The sequence below is a fragment of the Gorilla gorilla genome, chromosome 11 (genome assembly GCF_029281585.2).
Source record: "Gorilla gorilla gorilla isolate KB3781 chromosome 11, NHGRI_mGorGor1-v2.1_pri, whole genome shotgun sequence".
Classification (NCBI taxonomy): Eukaryota; Metazoa; Chordata; class Mammalia; order Primates; family Hominidae; genus Gorilla; species Gorilla gorilla.
Window position 1 is genome coordinate 106542534 of NC_073235.2, and position 23229 is coordinate 106565762.

The 23229-nt window shown below is 39.3% G+C and overlaps 1 protein-coding gene and 1 long non-coding RNA gene across 3 annotated transcripts in view; one reads left to right on the top strand and one right to left on the bottom strand.

Moving 5' to 3' along the window:
• On the bottom strand, positions 1 to 19815 carry LOC129531941 (uncharacterized). Its single transcript, XR_008677445.1, has 5 exons — positions 19416 to 19815; positions 8538 to 8679; positions 5339 to 5410; positions 3762 to 3812; positions 1 to 527 (listed from the first exon to the last, which is right to left on the bottom strand). It is a non-coding gene; the product is annotated as an uncharacterized lncRNA (long non-coding RNA).
• The window catches only part of ICOS (inducible T cell costimulator), a 24952-nt gene continuing 6432 nt past the window's right edge, over positions 4710 to 23229 (top strand). The window contains exon 1 of one of the 2 annotated variants that reach the window (XM_004033087.5): positions 4710 to 4894. In XM_004033087.5, coding sequence (XP_004033135.1) covers positions 4837 to 4894 — 58 coding nt within the window. In that variant the 5' untranslated portion in view covers positions 4710 to 4836. Of the gene's footprint in view, positions 4895 to 8247; positions 8517 to 23229 lie in introns of those variants that run through there. The other variant, XM_055379486.1, reaches the window with a different exon arrangement.

Here is a 23229-nt window from a genome sequence, read left to right on the forward strand (position 1 = left end):
TGATGAATTATATATTTATTCAATTAATTTCAATGTGAAATACAAACACGTTTTGATAATTTTCTGCTCTCACATTATGATTCAGAGTGAAAAACTGTCATTGGTGAGCATTCCCAAGGTCATATGGTTCCTCCAAAAGTCAAGGATTCTTCAAACACTTGTTCATTCAATAAATAGTTGTGGAGCATTGCAAAGATACTTGCAAAGAAGGCATCTTTAGGCTGAGGCGGGCAGATCACAAGGTCAAGAGATCGAGACTATCCTGGCCAACATGGTGAAACCCCGTCTCTACTAAAAATGCAGAAATTAGCTGGGCATGATGGCATGCACCTGTAGCCCCAGCTACTCGGGAGGCTGAGGCAGGAGAATCGCTTGAACCCGGGAGGTGGAGGTTGCAGCGAGCTGAGAGGTTGCCACCGCACTCCAGCGTGGTGACAGAGTGAGACTCCGTCTCAAACAAACAGTAACAAAAAAAACCGAAGACATCTTCAGTTCTTGTTCTGATGTTTCTCACAGTTTAGTAGAAGCTGTTGGAAAGCAAACAGGCCATTACAGTGGTATAATTGTTACAATTGTTACAGGTAGCTAGACAAGCATGAGCTGGGCAGGAGAGGGCTCTTCCCCCACTCATAGGAATGCTGGGTGATGGTTTGGCAATTATCACATTGCCTCTCTAAAAGTGATAAATTGGCAGCTGGTGCCAGGGAGAGGTCATTTCCTGATGGTCCACACCTGTTGCACTAAAGTGTTAATTGAATGCGGGTACCAGGTAGAAGCAACTTCCTGGGCCTGCGCATTAAGAGACAAAATGGCCTCTGGAGGCACACCACCAGAAAAGGGAAGAAAGCCTCAGATGAGCACACGTACAGTTTCCTAAACACACTGCATGTGCTCACCTCCTAAGGGTAAGGAGGGCACTGCACATGCGGGCAGCCCACCCTATAAAAAAGGCCAGCCTATAAAGTCCTAAAATCAAGGTTAAACACCGCACTTGACCTTGGGCCTCTTCCAAGCACATGCTCCTTTTTTCTGTTCTAAAGCTTTTTAAAATAAACTTCTATTCCTGCTCTGAAACTTGCCTCGGTCTGTATTTCTGCCTTATGCTTCTCAGTCAAATTCTTTTTTCTGAAGAGGCAAGAAATGAGGTTGCTGCAGACCTGTACAGATTTTCTACTGGTAACTAAGATACCTTCCACCGATAACATAATGATTTCTAGGATGGGGGACACAGAGGAGCATTGGGAGGATGCAGAAAAGCCACTAAATGGACACTAGTTATGGGGGTGGTTGGGAGTGAATGACATTGGTTTGATGTCTTTGATGAATCGATGGGTATGGAAGCAAAGGCCTGAAGAATGGTGGAATATCTGCCAAAGAAGGTAGGCTAGGGTGGTGAGGAGGGGAAGCACAGACAAAATGATGGCTCCTGGCAGTAGAAGGAAGAGTTAGTTTGGGGAATTTGGAGAACTTCATGTCATTCAACGTGATGGAAACATTTGGTCCAGAAGGAAGAAAGAACAAATGTGGCAAGAGATGAGGCCGAACTGGGGAAGGAGCTGCCCTTCATAAGGAATCTTGAAGGGGTGTGGGCCTTACCTAAGAAAGGAAGCCAGTGGAGGATCCTGGGTGGGGCGGGGACACAGATGAATTCTATTTACATTTTACAAAGATTACTCTGGTTGTAGCATGAAGACGGACCAAAATGGGACAAGGGTGGGAATAGAAATGACAGAGGCCTGATCTAAGTCAGTGACCTTGGCAAGCGAGGAGGAAAAAATACTTGAGAGACAGTTAGGAAGTAGAGTAATTGGGGTTTATCAGTGAATCAGCAGGAAAAGGGAGAAGGCTGGTTGGTGGTACCACTCAACAGTATAGGCAAGGTAGGAGTTGAAGCAATTGTGATTAGGAAGGACCTCTCACTTTTGATGCTTGTCCCTTTCAGAATGGCAAACCAAGCTTAGGTGAAGCATAGATATTTGGGGGGTACTTTCTAACCCTATTGCTTGGACTCAACCATGCTGGTGTCTGAGCTCCTCTACTCAGACAAATAAATGTTGCTTTCAGTAAGTTGCACGCAAAGCAAAAGAAAGACATTCACCTACGGCCCTTCAGAAAAGCAAGCATGCTGCATGATGAACTCTGGTGCCCAGGAGGCAAGAAATAAAAAACACTTTTAATGTAACCAACTTTCCATGCCCCACCCTCACCCCAGGCATCTGCATACACAAATCAAAACCATCTTAAGTCATGGAATGAAAAAAAATTAAAAGCAAACAAAAAGCACTTCCTGTGAGGTGAATGGAAATTTTTGCCCAGTTAATTTTCCAGGCACGTGAAAGCAGTTCTGAATATTTTAAACCACAAGTACTTGTATTCTTGACCAAGATTTTTGAGAAGGCGAGGCATGGGAAGGATCATTGAAACAGGACTTTGACATAAAACATTGTTTACATAGAAGTGAGCTCTTCTCCACTATCGGATCAATTTACCACCCAGTGTCCGACAAACTGAGAAGCGAGAGGGTTGGGAAAAAGCAAAGAGATACATATCAAACAAAACCACACACATCCAGTTGAACTAAAGCTGAATTTAACCGTAACTTGTGCAACTTTTCTCCCCTTGAGGTAGAAACATTACACCTCCAATTGACCAGGACATCTTTTTTTGCATTCAAATTATCTTGGAATTTCCTCTAGGACCTAAGTATCCTTCCACCATGAAAATAGGAGACCAAAAAAAGTAATGCTTCCAGTAATTTCTAGCCAAATAAATGAGGATAAGTGTGTGAGTGTGGTGGGGTAGTTAAGAGTTTGGAATCCAGAGTTTCACTGTCTGGATTTGAACAGGCTCCGTTGCTCATCAGCTCTGTGACTCCGGGCAAATGACTGAATCTCTCTAACTCAGTTTTCTCATCTATGAAATGAGAATAAGTAACAGACTCTCCCTCACTGAGTTGTTTGAGAACGGAATCAGACAATGCACGTGGAGCCCCGTGTCTGGCACACACTATGTCCTCATTGCATATTTATTATTAGGTTTCTGCTTTGTATTTTTCTCTGTGCAACAGCCCTGAGCTCTAGAACTTATGACAGCTTTTCTCAAGTGAAGTTAAAGTTCCCCATACTCAGTTCCAGAGCTAGGCCTCAACTAGGTTGCAAGAAGTCAATTGTTCTCCACTGCCTGCCTGTGTGCTGGAAAAGGACTCCAGCACAGTGCCGGTGGGGCTGGAAGCCTTTCCTCATGATGCTACAGGGAGTACAGTGAAAAGGGGAGGAGATTGGGGTAGCAAGGTCCCAGGGGTCCTGGCAGCCCAGGCTCTACTGCTCAGGCTAGCTCAGTCCCTCAAACAGCTTCCTTCACACCCACTGCTGAGACCCAGGAGCCCTGCAGAAGGTAGCTAGGGGAAGCTTCAGCAGCTAGGGGGATCCCTGCAGGATCAGCCTCCTCCTTACCTTGCAGACCCCTTGGCTGTGGTCTGGCATTCCTAGTGGCTGGCCTAAAGCCCCAAACCTGGAATCTGTTTCAGAGCCTGGACCTTTTGGACTCACACCTGGGTTTCCCTGGCCAGCTGACTTCAGCTTCTCATCTAAATGTCATCTCTGCAGGCTAAGGGAAGTCCAGCCTGGATCTAGCATCTTGGAATCTCGTTCAGACTTCTGGATGGAGGGATCAGCAGGCCTTGGTATTGATGGTTCTACCTGCTTCGGTTAAGAGTGAGGACTCTGGAGCCAGATTCTCCAAATCATAGCACTGACACTTACTATATGACTTGGGCCAGGTTCGTTACCTCTCTGTGCCTCAGTTTTCCTCATCTGTAAAATGGGAGATTAGTGGTCACCATTGGGATGATTAAGAAGATTAAATGAGTAAATATATGTATAAACTATAGTTATAATGTAAATATATATCAAACAGTAACCATTTACATGCATATAAAACATAATATAAATGTAATATTAGCTATATTCATATATAAAAATAGGTATATTTTATATATAAAATGTATTATTTTACATTTAATTTTTTACATTTTGCATTAAGATATATTATTTCTATAAAACATTTAAGTACATATACATATAATTATCTATGTAATTATTATTGTTATTGTTGTTATTGTCTACTTTACCTCCCTGCAGGGATAGAGAGACCATGGCAGGCTTTTAAACATTCTTGGTCTCACTGAGCCCTAGGTGAGGAATCCCTGGTTCCTACAGACTCTGCTGTAATATGAGCAGCAGGGTTTAAGTTAGTTTAAAACTGACCCCATCATTTGAAACATTGCAATCTACAATGAATGCCACATCAATATCATTTCTCAGATTCCTATGATGCTCTTCTTTCAGATCTTTTCACTTCAATTTCTATAATAATTTTGTTTGTTTCTTGTCCTATTTCAAAGGCTTTCTTATCTCTGGAGCACCTAGCATAAGATAGAAATGTGTCAAAATATATGTTTTATTCATCATGTGAGTATTTTTAGGTCCTGTTAACCCCCATAACTATTGATTCAGAGAAGTAGGGTGGTTCTGAAAAATACAGGCATAATCTCTTTAACTTGTTTTATAGGAACCAGAATAAGGGTAATGTTTTCCTCTGTCTTCAAAATCATCAATAATCCATGCATTGTTTAACTCATGTCATAAGCAATAATGCCTTTCATACAGCCATTGGCATCAAAGAAGAGACACCCCCTTGATTTGATGGTAAGCGTGACACTACATAAACTCCCAGAAAACCCACTTCCTTTCCAGCAAATAGAAAACAACCGAGAGCCTGAATTCACTGTCAGCTTTGAACACTGAACGCGAGGACTGTTAACTGTTTCTGGCAAACATGAAGTCAGGCCTCTGGTATTTCTTTCTCTTCTGCTTGCGCATTAAAGTTTTAACAGGTAAGTGGTGTATTGAATATTTCTTATTAAGTTATAATTCAAGTAAACATTAAGAAAAAGCAAAGGTAGAAAAATTACGCACCCAAAAGACAGTGGTTTTGGTTTTTGAAAGTAGGAATAGTTTCAGGATATGGCCAAGGGCACCATGTCACTCATGTCACTGTGGATGGCATTGAGTTTGCATTGCTGCCTTTGATACTGTGTCTTGAGATGAAAAACATGTTTCATCAGACCATTAAATTTTTAAATTACCTGCTTGGAGTTACCTGTCAGTGGATAAACTAGCAGAGTGGCTTACTATTCTTAGAGAAAGATAAAAGGCAAAATGACTTGTGTCAACAGAATGAAAATTAAATAGCTCTGGCATTTGGACTGGGAATTCTTTCTGTGGTAGAAAATAAAATGGGAAGGCTTTGAAAAGAAGGATTTTGATTTTAATCTTACCTGGATGATCTGTTATCTGAAATGTCCAGGGCACCATAGAGTTTTTATTGACACTAAGTATCAGAGTTCACCCTAAAAAGCCAAGGAGGAAAGGATAATGTAAAAATACTTCCTAGCCCCTGTAGACCTTACAAAAAAAATCATTCTGGAGTCCCTGATTCCTTCTCTTGAATGGCATATAGCAGACTCTATATGGACAATTTAAATAATGCTACATACAATGTAAGTTAATACATGTGTTTCTGCTGCTTTTTACTGTATATAATTTGTACTACTTTTGTTTTCTCTTTCACACTGAGCCCTGTTCTTGAGGTTGAAAAAAGGAAAGTTAAGTAATATTAAAAAACTTAAATAATCAAATAAACTAAAAGTGAAGGCAGAACTTTTAGTAGGTATGATCCTATCTAGGGATACATTTTTTCAGTGGTAAAAAAATAGACCTTACTGTTCTTACAAAAAATGAAAAAAAAATGAAATCAAATTGATCAAATGTTTCATCTTGTGCTGGCTCAAAGTGAGTTAAGTGCAGTTAAGAGGATTGAGGAATGTAGAATGAGCACAAGGACAGTTTTGGGCTACTTGCTGGTTTATGCCTTTTCTAGAATCTCATGAAGTCCTTTAGCGGCATGAATGACATGAGCAGCTTTGGAATTCGTATTCATTCTTCATTCATCCATTTACTCATGTAGCGTTGAGCACCTGCCTGGTAGCAGGTACTGTGCCAGATGGTGTATGTACAAGGATGAGCAAAACCAGGTCAACCCCTGTTCTTTGGAAGGTAACTGCATGGTAGAGAGAGATATATTAATCAAATAATCCCATTGATTAATGATAATTACAGGCAAAACTCAATTATATGAGGGAATGTAACAAGGAGCTTGACTAGACTGGGTGGGTGTGGAGGTGTAGCTGAGGAGCAGGGTTCATTGAAGTCTTTCCTGTGCAAGTGGCACTTGAGCGGAGATTTCAAGGACAAGGTAGCAATCAATGGGGAGAACGGTATGAAGGTAGGGAAGAACATTCCATACCATGGAAGGAACAAGTGCAAAGAGCCTGTGGCAGGAAGGAATGAGGTAAGGTTAGGGAACTAGAAGAAAGCAGACAGATGTGCCTGAGCACAAAGAGGGAAGAGGCTGAGCTTGGTCCAAGATGACCAACTCATCCAAGTTGGTCCAAGGTGAGGCTGGAAAGGAAAGCAGAGGCCAGACCATTCAGACCATATGGTCTATGTTCCAGATTTTGGATATTCTTCCAAGAACGTTGGTACCATTCGTGGAAGGGTTTGTTTGTATTGATAAAAATCATTCAACTAGGCCAAACCAATTTGGGCAGTTCTGGTTGTGGTATTATGCTCAGGAGAATTAAAGTAGCATTGGTGTCAATTCTGTGGAAGGTGAGATCCAGCCTTAGGTAGGATTATTTTAAGTTTCCAGATTAAGCTGATGAATAATTTGTATTCTGGAACAATATTCATCGTAGATTCTAAATGAATACAACCAATGTTCACTCTCATTATAAAGAAAATCATGCGATGTGGCATGCTGTTTGGCATGTGGCAAACCTGAGGCACGAGTGGCTAAATGGTAACAATAAATCTGCTAGCAATGATCCTATTTAAAATATCTCCACAATGCATGTATCCAGAAACTACCATGTAAAAGCTCTAAAGAAAAAGAGCCAAACTCAAGTAAACTAAGCACTTGCTTGTCCTCTGTTGTATTTTCAGTCCTCCCAATTTACATAGGCTTTCTCATGCCATGAAGATGTAGACATTCTTACCTTTAGTCAGTGTTTGAAGAATTTCCAACCAGGAAAGGTTAAATGATTTGTTACACAGTAATTGGTGGCAGAACCAAAATTAGAACTCTAATGTGACTCCAACATCTACATTCTTTCTAAACTGTGTTGAAGCAGTAGAGGTGTAACATAAATCTAAAGGAACATAAATCTCAATGATTCTGATCACCTTTGTTATTTGGTTGTGAATTAAGAAGGATGGGAATCTTGCTGATTTCTAGTCTTTGATGGATCTCAATGTAGAATTTAACAAAGTCTTGTTTTTTTTTTAATGAATTTGGAGCAATAGGACACTTTTAATTATAAAAATATCTAGGAAAAATGTGAATGTCTAACTACATTTTGAAGACCCTCTCTGTAGACCTTATAGGCAACAGGGACCATATGAGTGATGGGACAAATTCTGGTTTTAGAAAGACTACTTTAAAAGCAGTGTGGATAATACGCCAGAGTGGGAAGGGCTGATGGCAGAGGGTGTCTAATAAACGTGCATGTATTATGATGTGTTCTGTGAGGAAGCTGGGAGGATAGCCCTCAAGGCCACTTTGAGCCTTCCTTTGTCACTGAGGCATTCCATTAGTGACTCCTGAATTCCACTTGGGAAAAGAGCCCCTCAGTGTCTCCAGCGTCTGAGAGAAGTCTGTGAAGATGACTGACCTTGGAGCCCCTCTTAGCCTCTCCACGACTGAGTAAATGTCATCTCCTGGCAGCACCCCCTTCCAGAGTGTTCTTCTTAGATTTAACAAAAATCCCAGTTGTCAATTTTTTCTTTTGATAGATGAATTCAGGCCACTCCCAGTCAGCATAAGCCTCTACTTGATTTTATTTCTATGTTTATTTACTACTTATTTTTCTTTGTTGTATCCTTTTTCTCTTTTCTCTTTGTTGGTGTGATGAAATTTCTTTTGACTCTCCTCTTTGCCTCCAGTTAATTTGGAAGGTCGACTACAGTTCTTAATTTACTAAGTAATTGACATGTTCAAAGAATCTTAATTGAATGTCTACTTGTTTATCATTGTATGAAAATAATGACAATGCCTTTGTCTGATGTGCCTAGTCCCCATCCCCTGCGCTGATATGAGAACTTAAGAATGTTCTTCCTTTCCCACTCTCACACTTCCCCCAGACAGTGCACCCTGCTCCATACGTGGGTTTTGTGGAAATAATTTAAAACTTATAGTTGCAGATCATTGCTAGGTTTCCTCTTACAGTATTTCTCTTCTGTTTCAAGAATCGTTTCTTAACACTTACATCACATACGTTCAATGACAACATCATTCTGGACATCTGCTCCTGTCTTGTGATCTCTGTTCTAATCTAATGATCAGAAGACTTCTCTTATTTTCGTTAAATACCCCCAAGTCTCTGAATTCCAGTACAGGTAAGGGTGTCTTCCTTTTACCTCGATGAGTGACTGATATCTTTCCTGGGAATAGGAGTCCTGGATGGCAGCCTTTCTTCTTAGTGGTTGCAGATATTCCTCCACTGTCTACTGGCTTCTAGGGTTGTGGGTGAAGAGTTTGATGGTAGTCTAATTCTCATTACTTTGTAAAAAAAAAAAAAAAAACTCTAGAATTTCATAATCTTGAAAGCTATTTACTTCAGTATTGGAATTCAGGAATTCCTCCAGGATATGTGTAACTCTCTCCCTCTGTTTCTCTTTCTGTGTGTTTCTATTAATATTTTTTTTTTGAGGCGGAGTCTCACTCTGTCGCCCAGGCTGGAGTGCAGTGGTGCAATCTCGGTTCACTGCAACCTCCACCTCCCAGGTTGAAGCGATTCTCCTGCCTCAGCCTCCCAAGTAGTTGAGACTACAGGCGCCCGCCACCACGCCTGGCTAATTTTTTTGTATTTTTCGTAGAGACGGGGTTTCACCGTGTTAGCCAGGATGGTCTCAATTTCCTGACCTCGTGATCCGCCCGCCTCCGCCTCCGCCTCCGCCTCCGCCTCCGCCTCCGCCTCCGCCTCCGCCTCCGCCTCCGCCTCCGCCTCCGCCTCCGCCTCCGCCTCCGCCTCCCAAAGTGCTGGGATTACAGGCGTGAGCCACCGTGCCCCGCCGTTCTATTAATTTATTATTATTCTTTTTAAGACTGGTTGAAAGTTTTCAATCTCTAGACTCAAGCTTTATTCTTCATTTCAGTCATTTTTTCCTAGCATTTGTTTAATCATACCGTATGCTGTTTTTCCCCACTCTTTCTAGAAATGTCTCTTATTCGTATGTAAGATCTTGAGTCCCTTATTTTTTCATCATTTGTGAACAAAATGGCTTTCACAGCTTGCTGTTGCTTGTTAACCACAACTCCTTCAGATGAAATGGATATTTCAGTTTTAAGTTACTAGTAGCATATTCCCATTTCTTGGTAGAAACAAAATGCAGGCATGTAGGGGGGGACTGAAATTCTTATCTTTACTCACCGTAAGATTCATAGCATTATTTGGCTTAAAAAAATTCATCCCAGTATTCACAGTTGTAAACAGCAAAATCTACAACATATACTGCTTCCCTACTCTAAGAATATTGAGTTTTATATGCAAAATGACTTACTGGGCTTTGCAAATTTTTAAAAATGTATTTTAAAATCATTTGTAGCTTGCAATAACTGAAGAAAAGATCACAATTTCTCTGTAAATGGCATCTCAGTACTACTGCTGTTCTAATAAACTAGGTCTGTCAAATGGCACTTTTTGGTCATTCAAAGTGAAAAAAAACATGGCATTTGAAACCTTATAAAAATTCACAATTATATTTTGGAAAGTGGAACTTAAGTATGTAGGGGATATGTCACACAAATTGAAAGTGTTAGTCAAGAAATGATTTGTTTTTTCCAATAGTTTGGCCTGTAAGGTTGACCAAAACAGGTAAAGATTTGCAAGTTTAGAGAGTCAGAAACTGGGGATATGAACTTCCTTCTGGTTCATGTATAACATAATGATGCTTGTATCTACTTTGCTTGAGGAAAAAAAAGAAACAGGTTGTCCCCAAATAGGGTGATAGACTCAGGAGTTTCCATCCAGTTGACCACGAGTGTTGTTAGGATCTGTTTATTTGAGCCATGTTGACACAGACACAGCACTTTCAATAAGCAATTAATGATCATTTAAAGGTAACTTTTTTGAATTTGATAAATAGATTTTTTTTACAGCCTGTATTTGTGTTCTCCTAGGACTTTGCAACAAAGAATCTGTACATGCAAAAACAACAATAACAACAACAAGCTGTCTACTGCACTCACAGTTAAAGTTCTGTTTACTTTGCACTATCTAGAACTAATGCAAAAATCTCATAGATGTGCCTATTTGCACTTATTTAATTATGATGAAATTTACTTCTATATGTGAATCCATTTCTGTACATTTCTACAGGCAGATAAGTGATGGGAAAATCATTAAGAATTTAGACTTCATCAGAGAAGAACCCAGGTACAACGACAGCCCAGCTTAATACATGATGGCTGATGAATTTTGAAAATGTCTAGGGAAATGAGTGTGTTATGTACAATGTAATTTCATATCTAAGTCACTTTAAAATAATTTTTTGATATATAATAACCCTTTCAATCACAGAACACATATGTGGCACCAATGTGAATACTACTTTAAGTATTAGGGGTGATAATATATCCAATATACCTAGAAGGAAAATAAATACCTGAAATTCATTTTCATATCTAGCTTAATGTTAAAAGCTTCTTTTTGTTTTTTTTTTTCTTAGCAAATCTCTTTAGCTCTGATGCTTTAGTTTCTGTACAATGAGGGGGTTGGACTAGATTATTAGGTGAAGAGATTAAGTAAGTGTGTGGACCCTGGTGTCAAATTATCTTATTCTTTTTTCTTTGTTTTTGTTGGACTGGGTTAATTCGAAGACCTTGTCTTCAAGCTCTGAATTTCTTTCTTCTAATTGTTCAATTCTATTGCTGAGACTTTCCAGAGCATTTCACCTTTCTAAAATTGTGTCCAAAGTTTCCTGAAATTTTTGTTGTTTTTTCTTTAAGCTATCTATTTCCTTGAATATTTCTGCCTTCACTTCTTGTATCATTTTTTGGATTTCCTTGCATTGGGCTTCACCTTTCTCTGGTCCCTCCCTGATTAGCTTAATAACTAACCTCCTGAATTCTTTTTCAGGTAGATGAAGAATTTCTTCTTGGTTTGGATCCCTTGCTGGTGAACTAGTGTGATTTTTTGGGGGGTGTTGAAGAGCCTTGTTTTGTCATATTACCAGAATTGGTTTTCTGGTTCCTTCTCATTTGGGTAGGTGCTGTCAGAGGGAAGGTCTAGGGCTGAAAGCTGTTCTTCAGATTTTTTTTTTGTCCCATGGAGTGTTCCCTTGATATCATACTTTCCCCTTTTCCTATGTATGTGGCTTCCAGTGAGCCAAACTGCAGTGATTGTTGTCTCTCTTCTGGGTCTAGCCACCCAGCGAGTCTACCCGGCTCTGGGCTGGTATTGGGGGTTGTCTGCACAGATTCCTGTGATGTGAACCATCTATGGGTCTCTCAGCCATGGATACCAGTGCTGTTCTGGTGGAGGTGGTGAAGGGTGCAATGGACTCCATGAGGGCCTTTAGCTTTGGTGGTTTAATGCTCTATTTTTGTGCTGGTTGGCCTCCTGCCAGGAGGTGGCGCTTTCCAGAAAGCATCAGCTGTAATAGTATAGAGAGGGTCTGGTGGTGGGTGGGGCCCTAGAACTCCCAGGATTATACCCTTTGTGTTCTGCTAACCAGGGTGGGTAGGGAAGGGCGGGGCTAGGCATGTCTGAGCTCAGACTCTCCTTGGGCAGGTCTTGCTGTGGCTGCTGTGGGGGATGTGGGTGAGATTCCCAGGTCACTGGAGTTGTGTACCTGGGAGGATTATGGCTGCCTCTGCTGAGTCGTGCAGGTTGTCAGGGAAGTGGGGGAAAACCGGCAGTCACAGGTCTCATCCAGATCCCATGCAAACGGAAGGGCTGGTCTCACTCTAACCATGCCTCCTCTAACAGCCCCAAGTCTGTTTCCAGGCAAAGGGCGAGACTGGCTTGAAAACTTGCCTGAGGCTTTCTGCCTCCCAGCTGTGAAAGAAAAGGGCTTTAGTTTTTCCCCTGCTTGTGAAGTCTGCATGCTGGATTCACGGCCTCCCCCCAGTTCAGGCCAGGAGACTTCTTGCCCTGTTCAAATAGTTACAAAGTTCAGCTAGAGAATTCCTTCTCCCTGTGGAGTTTTATACCCTGCTCCTCTGGCCACCCTCTAGATGGATCCCTGTGGTGCCTGGCAAGAATGGGCTGCTTGGGGATCCATTGAGCTCCCAGAGCCTTTCTGCAGCTTCCTCTACCCCTGTATTTTGCTCCGTTTGGCTCTCTAACTTGACTCACCTCCAGATAAAGTCGGAAACTTCTCCACAAACAGACCTTCAGCTTCTCCGGTCAGAGTGTGTGTTTGGGAGAGGAGGGGCTCCCTTTCCCGTGAGTCTTTTCTTTTTGACTGGGAAATAAGTATCTCCCAATCTTCAGTAAATAGGATCTTTGCTCTCCTTTTCCCACTCCTCTTCTTGGCCCATTACAAAGATATTTACCAAACATGCTTAGCCTTTATATTCTTCTATTAATATTAATTCTTTTATTTAATATGATTGAGCTTCCACTATGTTCAAGGTCCTGGGATTATTTAGGCAACTGTAATGCAGTCCTTATCTTTGTGGAGCTCATGATTAAATGAGGAAGACAGACAAAAATAATTATGATCCAAGATGCTATGCGCTAAAATATACTGGCCTAAACAAAGTATTATTGGGAGCATAGAAATAAGAGCCTTTGTCTGGTGGTCTTGGAAATATCTCAAGAGAGAAGTTGACATTTAAAATGGTTCTTGAAGAATGAATGAGAATTTCTTCTCAGATTAAGGGGTAATCAGATATTTTAGTTCATGGTAACAGAAATAATGAAATGTGAAGCATATTCTAGTAGTAAAGAACAGAAGTGTGAAAGAAATGGCCAAAAAGTTCAGTGTGGCTTCAATAGATGGCCTATGAGATTGTGAAAGCATTTTGTGTCAAGCCAGATATATATATTTTAAGATACCTTATAAGCAATAGAACACTAATAGAGACTTTTAAACTGGGGAGTGAAATGCTTTTCTGAAACATAATTTTGGGAGCAGCATGGAGGAGGGATGGGGAGGGGAGAGATCAGTATTGAGAAGGCCAGTCAAGAGGATGCTTCCACAGATAAGGGAAGACATGAAAAAGGTGTGGATTGGCAATGGGAATGGAGAAAAAGAATTGAATTTAAGAGATATTCATGAGCTGGAGTCAACTGGACTTGGTGACCAGTTGGATGACGAAAATCAGAGAGAGGAAGAAATGAGGAAGACTCTGAGGTTCCTAGGGTCAGACTAGTGACTCCCTGAAAAGACAGGGTTTGGGTTTGGTGAATGAATACAGTCATGTGCCACTTGACGATGGGAATACATTCTGAGAAATGTGTCCTTAGTGATTTTGTTGTGTGAACATCATCGAGCGTACTGACACAATGATGTCTACTAGATGGCAGAGCCTACTGCACTACCTAGGCTATGTGGAGTAGCCTATTGCTTCTAGGCTACAAACCTGTACAGCATGTTACTGTACTGAATACTGCAGGCCATGGTAGCACAATGGTAAATATTTGTGTAACTAAACACATAAAAGGGACATTAAAAATTTCTGTATTATAATCTTATGGGACCGCCACCATATATACAGTCCATCGTTGACCGACATGTCATTTATGCAGTGCATGACTGTACTGAGCTCAGTTTGGAAAGGCTATACTTGATGTGTTAGGGTAAAACCAGATAGTGATGTTGAAAGGAATTTGGAAACAAGGAACTAGAAGTTTGGGCTGGAGAGAAAATGTGGGCTCCTGGGGGTAGACATGAGAGCTGGAGCCATAGGTGCAAATGAGTTCAGGCAGTGAACACCCTGTCCATGTGCCCAAGGAGTTTTGCACAGTAGCTGAGCAATGGCAAGCAATGTGGGTATTCAGAGGTGTGGATAAAATCCTTTCTCCCTCCCACTCTGTGGAAGAGAGTTGGGTTCATTTAATCTCGTATGATTTCCCTAGTACAATAGTTTCAAATCAAAGGCAATGAAGTAACTAACAAAATAACTTGTTTGTAAATTAATTGCTTTGTGAATATTGCTACAAAGTTTTACAATACCACTGGGATTTTTTCATTTTTCATGAAGAAATCAGTTTTAACTAGGAGAAAATCAATCTTTCATTTTTCTTATTATACACACTTAGAGAACCAAAGGGTTGTTTTGTACCCCCTATGGAGTTCCTTGGAGAGTAAAACAGTGCACACATTGTGTGTGTGTTCATGAGCACTCTTTTGGCTTTTTCTCCTCACTTTGCTTCTTCCCATTTTTTTTTTTTTTGCTTTCTTTTTTTTTTCTCCAAATGTTAGGCATTTAGGTTAGATTGGGTTTATCTTGTCTATCCTCCCTCCCTTCCTTGCCTCAATTACTTCTTTAGATTATGGGTGCCTTTGAATAGCAATGTAAGTTTAGAAATGATGCGTATATAAAAATCTACTAACCAGGGATCTAAAGATTTTAGCTGGTAGACTCATAAGACATGACATTGCTTTCATGAAAGGTGAGAAAAGTGGTAGGAAGTACTTTTTTTTTAAATGCCAGAATTTCTTAGTAAAACATCAAATATAACTAAAACCTAATATAAACATTGCAATTTTTAGACTTTTGCCTCTTGTGTCACATTCATGTGCTGTGCTAAGCTAATACTTATCATTGTTTGATTACAGAAAATGTGTTTAATAAGCACTATCAATGATTACAAACTCAGGACATCTTATCTTTCCATCACTCTGAGACCTTTGTGGAGGTTTGTGGTTAGAAGTCTGAGTTAAAGAAAATAAAATTACATTTCTGATATCTTGCACGCTCTGCACTGAGTGGGTTCTTTAAATGTTTCCTCCAGAGGATTTTCAACCAGGAACAATACAACTGCTTGCAAAGAGTCCCAGCAGGATGGGTCTGGGCAAGAGCATCTTATACTGGTAAAATGAAGTAGTTCAGATATTAAAAGCATCAACTTGCAAATGAACTCATCTGCACTATAGTGCAATTCTCAGGTGAATGACCTTTTCTTCAGAAATTTTCTTAATAGTCCCCCAAAAGAAGAAGAAAGTGTTCTTGTGCTTTATAAATTTTGAAAACCTAAAGAGATCACTTAATATAAAGATTTTTATTTTATTCTTGAAAACATTAGTCTATTGATATCAACAGTAATATTATAAAAATTATTATTATTATTATTATTTGAGACGGAGTCTTGCTCTGTTGCCAGGCTGGAGTGCAGTGGTGCAATCTCGGCTCACTGCAACCTCTGACTCCCTGGTTCAAGCGATTCTCCTGCCTCAGCCTCCTGAGTAGCTGGGACTACAGGCACACGCCACCACGCCCAGCTAATTTTTGTATTATTAGTAGAGACGGAGTTTCACCATGTTGGCCAGGATGGTCTCAATCTCTTGACCTCGTGATCCTCCTGCCTCGGCCTCCCAAAGTGCTGGGATTACAGGGCGAGTCACTGCGCCCGGCCTATAAAAATTATTGTTAGCAGCAGTTAACAGGCTTGAGCCTCTATTGGGAAGAATATGCCCTGTTAGACACAGTATTCTATGTGATGAAGAAAATATAGTACCTGTTCTCTAGACTGATTATAATCTAGGGTTTCCTATAAAAAGTAAACAGATATGGTAGCAAAACAAAACCTCATGTTTAATATTCAGATTTTAAGACTCATCACCAGGATCCAAGACCACACATTCCTTTTTGTGTTTTTAGTAACATATTAAGTGCTAAAAGATATAAGATGATGTTTATATCACAAACCACTGACATGCTGTGTTTATAAAACATCTTGGTATATTAGAACAACCATTGGTCCAGGGGTTCTTGTCCTGGCCATATATTGGGCAAATGTAATGGCTGTGCTTTGGGACATCCAAGTGAGCAACCAGGTTTGTTGCTCACTTGGATGGAACAAAGTTGTCCTGCCCTCCATAGACATATAAGAGCCAAGAGAATTATCAACTGTCTAAATAAGTATTTATGAACCCAGTGGATATTTGAAGGTAAAGAAAGTTTTTCTTTAAAGCTCAGACAGATAATTTCCATTAGAACATGACATCTCAGTTGGGGTAGTGTCTTGTATGCATTATTGTGTATCTTCATATACTTGTTTCCAGAAGAAAAGCAATAATATGGCATAGCTAACTCTGGGATCATGCCCCAGCTATGAGCTATGTAATCCTGGGCAAGATAGTCACCTTTTCTGGCTCTAGTTTAATTTGATAAATGCAAATGGAAAATGCAAAGTGAAAGGTTTAACTTGTCATTTCTAGAAGCCCTTTTGGCTCTTATATTATAAATCCTGTGCTTCATCTCCTCAGATTTAAAATGTCACTGTCTATATATTCATTTGTTTACCCATCCAACCATGATTTCATCCATCCAATAAATACTGATTGCAGCTTACAACACACCAGGTATTATTGTAGATACTTGGGATGGATTTGTGAATAAGACCAACAAGGTCCCTGGTTTTAAAGCTTAGAGTGGAGTAGCCAGACAATAAAGAAGAAAACAATCAGATAAACCAGATAATTTCAGACAGTGACAAATGCTTTATGTCAGTTAATGTACTAGATAATGACCTGGATATATTCTTTAGATTGGGTGGCCAGTGGTCACTGAAGAAGTGTCATTACTCTTGAACGATGACAAAGAAGCAGCCATGTGAAAATCAGAGAGAATGTTCTAGGTGGAGAAATGAGAAATTAAAAGCCCTGGGAACCTGCTTTGTGTGTTTGAGGAACAGAAAGAAGGGCAGTGTGACTGTGGTGTAGTGTGTGACTGGTATAAAATGGGGAGAGGTAGGAGAGGTCATGCAAGTCATGGGAAACCAGGGTAAGATCTTAGATTTTACTGGAAGTGGAATGAGAAGCCCCTGGAGGTTTTATAAGCAGAACAATGACTCTATTGGATTATGCATGTAAGAAGGTCATTCTGGTTTCTCTGTGGAGAATGGATTGGAAATGGACAGGAGTAAAAGCAGAAGCTCTTGTAGTCCCAGAGAGAGATGACAATGGTTTGGACCAGTTGAAGCTGAGATGGAGGAGAAGTGGATAGATTCTGTTGGACATAAAACAGAGGTGCTGGAAATTAGGTGTTCTTCCTGCTCACAGATTTTTAGCAGTGGTCCTGTAACACTCGGTTGTTAGTGACCACTGTCTAGCTTCCTGTGGTTGCTTGCTTCTATTATACTTCTGTTGATTGTTGCTAGTGACACTTTGACTGTGGATTGAACCAAAAATCTTTCATGCACCCAGGAAGCTGTGCGACCTCGGGCAAATAATTTAATCTGTCTGGGCCTTCAGTTGTCTGTACGTACACAAAAGAGGTCACCAGGTCTGACTGTGTATGATGCTGAGAAGAGGTTGAATCATGTTACAGGAAACAAAAAGTGTAAAGCTGAGGGTATTTATAGGATGCCTGAAACATGAACAGTGTTGATGAAATTTATTAGCAATGGAAATGGTATGTTAGGAAGCATGAGAAGCATATCAAAGATAGTGTGAGAGAGGATGTTTTGGAGAAGATTTTATATTAAAGGTGGTATGGGAAGAAAAGGCAAACATGAGAAAAAGGAAGAAAGAACAAGAAGAGAGAGATTGGTAAGGGGAACACTGACAATTTTTAACTACTGGTATGGCAACAGAATTGATCAAATAGATTTGACACCTTACCAATCAGAGCAGACACTATCTATAAAAGCGGTGCTATCTATCATACCAGCATTCCAGGCTGAGTATTAGACTTGGAGATAAGAACATCCAAGAAGGATGGAGAAAAGATCCTAGCTGCTTTTGCAGTTATAAGAAACTAACGTATTCAGATCTTCCTTAAATTGTCTATCCATTAAATGCTTTAGTCATGGTTATAAGGGGCAGTCTCCTTTAATACTATTTTCAAATGTTACCAAAGGCTAAGAAGAATTTGTAATTTGTCATCTGAGCATTGTCTTAGTCCATTTTCTGTTGCTATCACTGAATACCGGAGACTGGGTAATTTATAAAGAAAAGAAATGTATTTCTTACAGTTCTGGAGGCTGGGGCCTAAGTCTAGGGGTCTAGGGGCCTAGGTCTAGGCTGAGGCCTAGGGGTGAAATCTGGTGAGGGCCTTCTTTCTGGTGGGGACACTCATCAGAGGCCCAAGGCAGTACAGAGGATTACTTGATGAGGAGGTTCTTGAGAGACAGCCAATCTGGCTGTTTATAACATACTAACTCTCATGATAATTAACCCACTCCTGTGATAACCTATTAATCTGTTAACCCATTAACCCATGAATTGGATTAAGCTATTCATGGGGGTTCTGCCAATCATCTCTTAAAGGCCCCACCTCCCAATTCTATTACGCTGTGGATTAATTTTCAATATGAGTGTCAGTCAGAGGGGGACAAACATTCAAGCTAAAGCAAGCATATCTGTTCTATATCTGCCAAAATAGTTATGAAATCATTAATTAAATGCTATAGTTAAAAACATTCGAACTGCAGACTTAGAGCTGTCAAGTGGTTTTCCAGATGGAAAGTTTAAACACTGGATATGTGGAAACCTAAGTCAGCCTTCTGATCACTACATTTCATAATAAATAGGCGATCCAGGTAGTTTTTAAGTTAAAAATAATAAAATGAGTAATTAAGAGCGTCCAGGCCAGGTGCAGTGGCTCACGCCTGTAATCCCAGCACTTTGGGAGGCCAAGGTGGGTGGATCGTGAGGTAAAGAGATCGAGACCATCCTGGCCAACATGGTGAAACCCTGTCTCTACTAAAAATACAAAAATTAGCTGAGCATGGTGGCATGTGACTGTAGTCCCAGCTACTTGGGAAGCTGAGGCAGCAGAATCGCTTGAACCTAGGAGGCAGAGGTTGCAGTGAGCTGAGACTGCACCACTGCACTCTAGCCTGCTGGTGACAGAACAAGACTCCATCTCAAAAAAAAAAAAAGAGTGTCCAATAGAAATGACACTTTGAAATCTTCAGCTGATGTCAGTGGCACACACTCTCAACATGCCATTCAAGAAAACTTTGAGGCACAGCATTCCTGGTCCTACCTAAATACTTCTGTGGGCAAGAAAGACAGTCTCCTTTATTTTAATTTATTCTGACTTTCTGGAATAGCCCATTATGATATTGAGACAGAAAGTGGTTAACAGGAACATTGTTCTCCCTTTGGAAGACTTACCCAACAGCAAAGAATTAGCTCTCTCAGTTGTTTGCAGTCTTATCTGGATATATTCTGATGCTGAATCCAGAGAAAGCAAGTGTTAGAAATAATATTAAGATGTTTTTGTTTCACTTCTTCATTTCACGGATGAGGAGGCTGAATTCCACAGGGGTACCCTAGCCACAGAGCCTTGCTAGTGGCAGAGCCAGAATTTGCCTCTGGTTTCCTTGGGATCCACTGCAATGCACTTCCACCACACTGCACCGCCAACCATTCATGTCCTCTTACGTTTGCCACAGTGTGGGCACAAAGGGGGAAAAATCTGCTGACAAAATCATCTTCGGAAGTAGAAGACAATGCGTCTATGTCTGTGTATACATGGTGACCACAGACGCTTTGGCTCCAAGATCATTGTGGTTTACTTGCTGCCATTCTAAAGTCTCTGGGAAATTTTTTGTGAACATTTCTAAAGGAACTGAGAACCCGTCCACTGATTTTATCTTCTGCAGCAGACGGTAGAGACATACGCATCAAAGCAACAGTGGGGCAACATATTTTACTGTCAGACAAATAAAGCCCCAAGCAAAATACCCTATGTTTTAATCTAATGTAGACTGCACCTGTTCTCATGCCAACAGTTTTTTTTTCTTTGCCTCTTGATAATATTGTTCCTTCCAGTTTTTAAAACGAAGCAAGTATTATTTTCCTTCTGTATGCTTTTAAACATACTTGTTATTATAAAACAAAACATACATATAGAAAAGTGAAAAAAATGTATAATTTAATGAATAATGCTAAAGCATACTACCTTACCCTCATAATCACCACAGGTCAAGAAATACAAGATTGTCAGCACCCCGATTTCCTTCTGATTCCAACTCTTTCTCCCTCTTTAGACAAAACCATTAGGCTGAATTTTGTGATACTAATTCAGATTATATTAACTATTTCTATTTTTTAGTAATTATGGAAGAAATCAAAACATGTATACTTCACTTAGAAAAGTTTCAAATTACATATACCTTCACTATCTTTCTAGACAATGTGCTCTATATTGACAGATGTTTCTTTTAGCACATTGGAGGTATATGTTATAATTCCACTGTATCAGGGCTTTTATTGTTGATGTTGAAACAGTCTAATAGTTGCTCCTTGGAAGGTAATCAGTCTCTTTTCTCTGGCTGCTTTTAGGATTTTCACTAAGATACATCTAGGTGTGAATACTTTTAAAAAATATGCTTGTGAATTGTTGGGATTCTTGAATCTGTGGAGTGTCACTGGGTTCTAACTAATTTTTCCAACCTGTCTGCTGGTTCACCAATTTTCTCTTTAACTCTGTCTAATATATATTAAACTTACCTATTGAGTTTTAAATCTCAGTGCATTTTTTTGGCCGATTCTTGCAGGTTCTTTTTCAAATTAGTTGACTTAAATTTTCCTGTGTACTACAGATATTATTACAAGTTTTTCTCTTATTTGCTTAAACATAATAAGCTTAATTACTTTATTTTGGGGACCTGATAATTCAGATATATAAATCATGAGTTTGTTTTTGTAGTTTGTTGTTTCTGTTGTTCCCTTGTTTTCTTGTATGTCTCATTATTTTTGTGATGTGTTTGCCATTGAATGTGAATATTATTTGTACGAAATTTTTTGAGGCCTAGGATGTAAACCTTTTCTTCTTGTAATAGTTTGCATTTTTACTTTCAAAAGCTGAAGGGTAATAATAATGCAAATCTCCTTAAAGAAAATTCAAGGATTGAGGTTTTCTAACCATTGAAGTCCAGAAGATTTTTCTGGACAATCTAATCTGAATGAGGTCTGGTTTATTTCTTTACCTGTGCTCCAAGAATGTAACTCTTTGGGGTCCAAATTTATTGGGGAGAGGGTTTTCTGCTAGATCACTCACTCTGCAGATTCTGGGAGTTGAGACATAAAAACAAAAGTTTGAATTTGAAAGAACAGCAATGCTTTCCGAGTAAAAGCAGCTTCCAAGCTTTGCCTGTCTCTCGGGGTTCTGGTTCTCTCTTCAAATTTAGCCTGGTAATTTCTCCTCCTTTGTGTCATTCTTTAATGCTTTTAATAATATTTTTGGACATTTGTTCAACATTTTTGGTTGTTTTGGCGTGAGAATTAGTTTGAATAATAGGGACTGCTATAACTGAAGACTAGAACACTTGTGCTTATTTTCACAATCAAATCACCCAAATTGAAGATATATAGGGAAAATATAAATTGAAGCCTAGGGTCATTAAGAAAATAAGTAATTGTGTATCTTAAATAAAATTAAGGCAACTAGTGTAAGTAGAGGTGTGACAAATAGCCCCTCCTGCATAATGCTAATCCTGTTACAAATTTCAGAAAGCAAAATGGCAATACATAGTATAACTTTTAAACATTTTGACCAAATGTCATAATATTTACATAAAAGCAAAATGCTGAAAATAATCCCAATATCCAATGTTAGTATTTTAGTTTTAACAAATTATGATAGATTAACATTTTGGCCAATAATATAGTCATTAAAAAGGATAATTATGATGACTATGTAAAAAATGAAATGTTTATGACATAAAATAACAATATCAGAACACAAAATAACATGTTTGCTATAAATAATAAGTATGTTTTTGCAAGATAAAGAGCAAAAATATATAAATAGTATTTCTATTTCACTGTAGAACTAGGTAATTTTTTTCCTTAAAATTTATTTACACTTACATAGTTTTCTCAAAAACAAAGACCAAGATTTCAAAACTCAGGAAAAAACCAGCATACTAATAATTTTCCCAAACAATTTCAGCATGAAAATTTGTCATATTAAAAAGGAAAATAAAACAAAAAGAAAGAGAAGGCAATGAGCAGTTTGAATTTATAGTCTAATAACTCAGAATCTGCAACCACCAGGCCAAGGTGATTTCAGTTTTTTCCTTCTGTGATTCCCATGTAGCTTGCAAAAACAACCTTGGCTTCCTATAAGCATAAATTTATTTCAGAAAATGAAAAAGTGGGGCTGGGCATGGTGGTTCACGTCTGTAATCCTAGCACTTTAAGAGGCCGAGGCAGGAGGATTGCTTGAGGCCAGGAGTTTAAGACCAGCCTGGGCAACATAGCAAGACCTGTCTCTACAAAATTACTTTTTCAAAGTTACCCAGATATGGTGGTGTGTGCCTGTATTCCCAGCTTCTTGGGAGGCTGAGGCAGGAGGGTCCCTTGAGTCAAGGAAGTGGAGGCTACAATGAGCTAGGATCATGCCACTGCACTGTAGCCTGGGGAACAGAGTAAACCCTTTTCTCTGAAAAGAAAAGAAAAGAAAAGAAAGGAAAGGAAAAAGAGAGAAAAAGTAAACAAAAATCTGGGGCTTTATCTTTATTATCAGGCCTTGATTCAGTTCTCAGTGGATGAGGTTTGGAGAAAATACATTTCTGTCATTTGAAAATGATTAGTCTGTTCTTTTACTCTCTAGCAGGAGGACATAATGTATGTGTGTATATATGTATGTATATGTATACAATTATTTGTATATATACACACACATAGTCTCTATATATTGTAATATACATATACATATAATACATATATTTTAATATATAATATGTAATATACATACATATATAACATATATATACAATTATTCATTTTTAAACTACTTTGTACTTTTACAAAGTGAGCAATTTCTATCTTTCCTTGTATCTGCTTTACTGATGTACATCAGTGATTATTTACTCATCAGAAGTACACATGGTTCTTGTCAGAGTAGTTTGATCAACAGGTAGACAATTCCTTCTCCCCAAGATATACCTACTAATAAATGAAGTTTTTCCTAAACTTC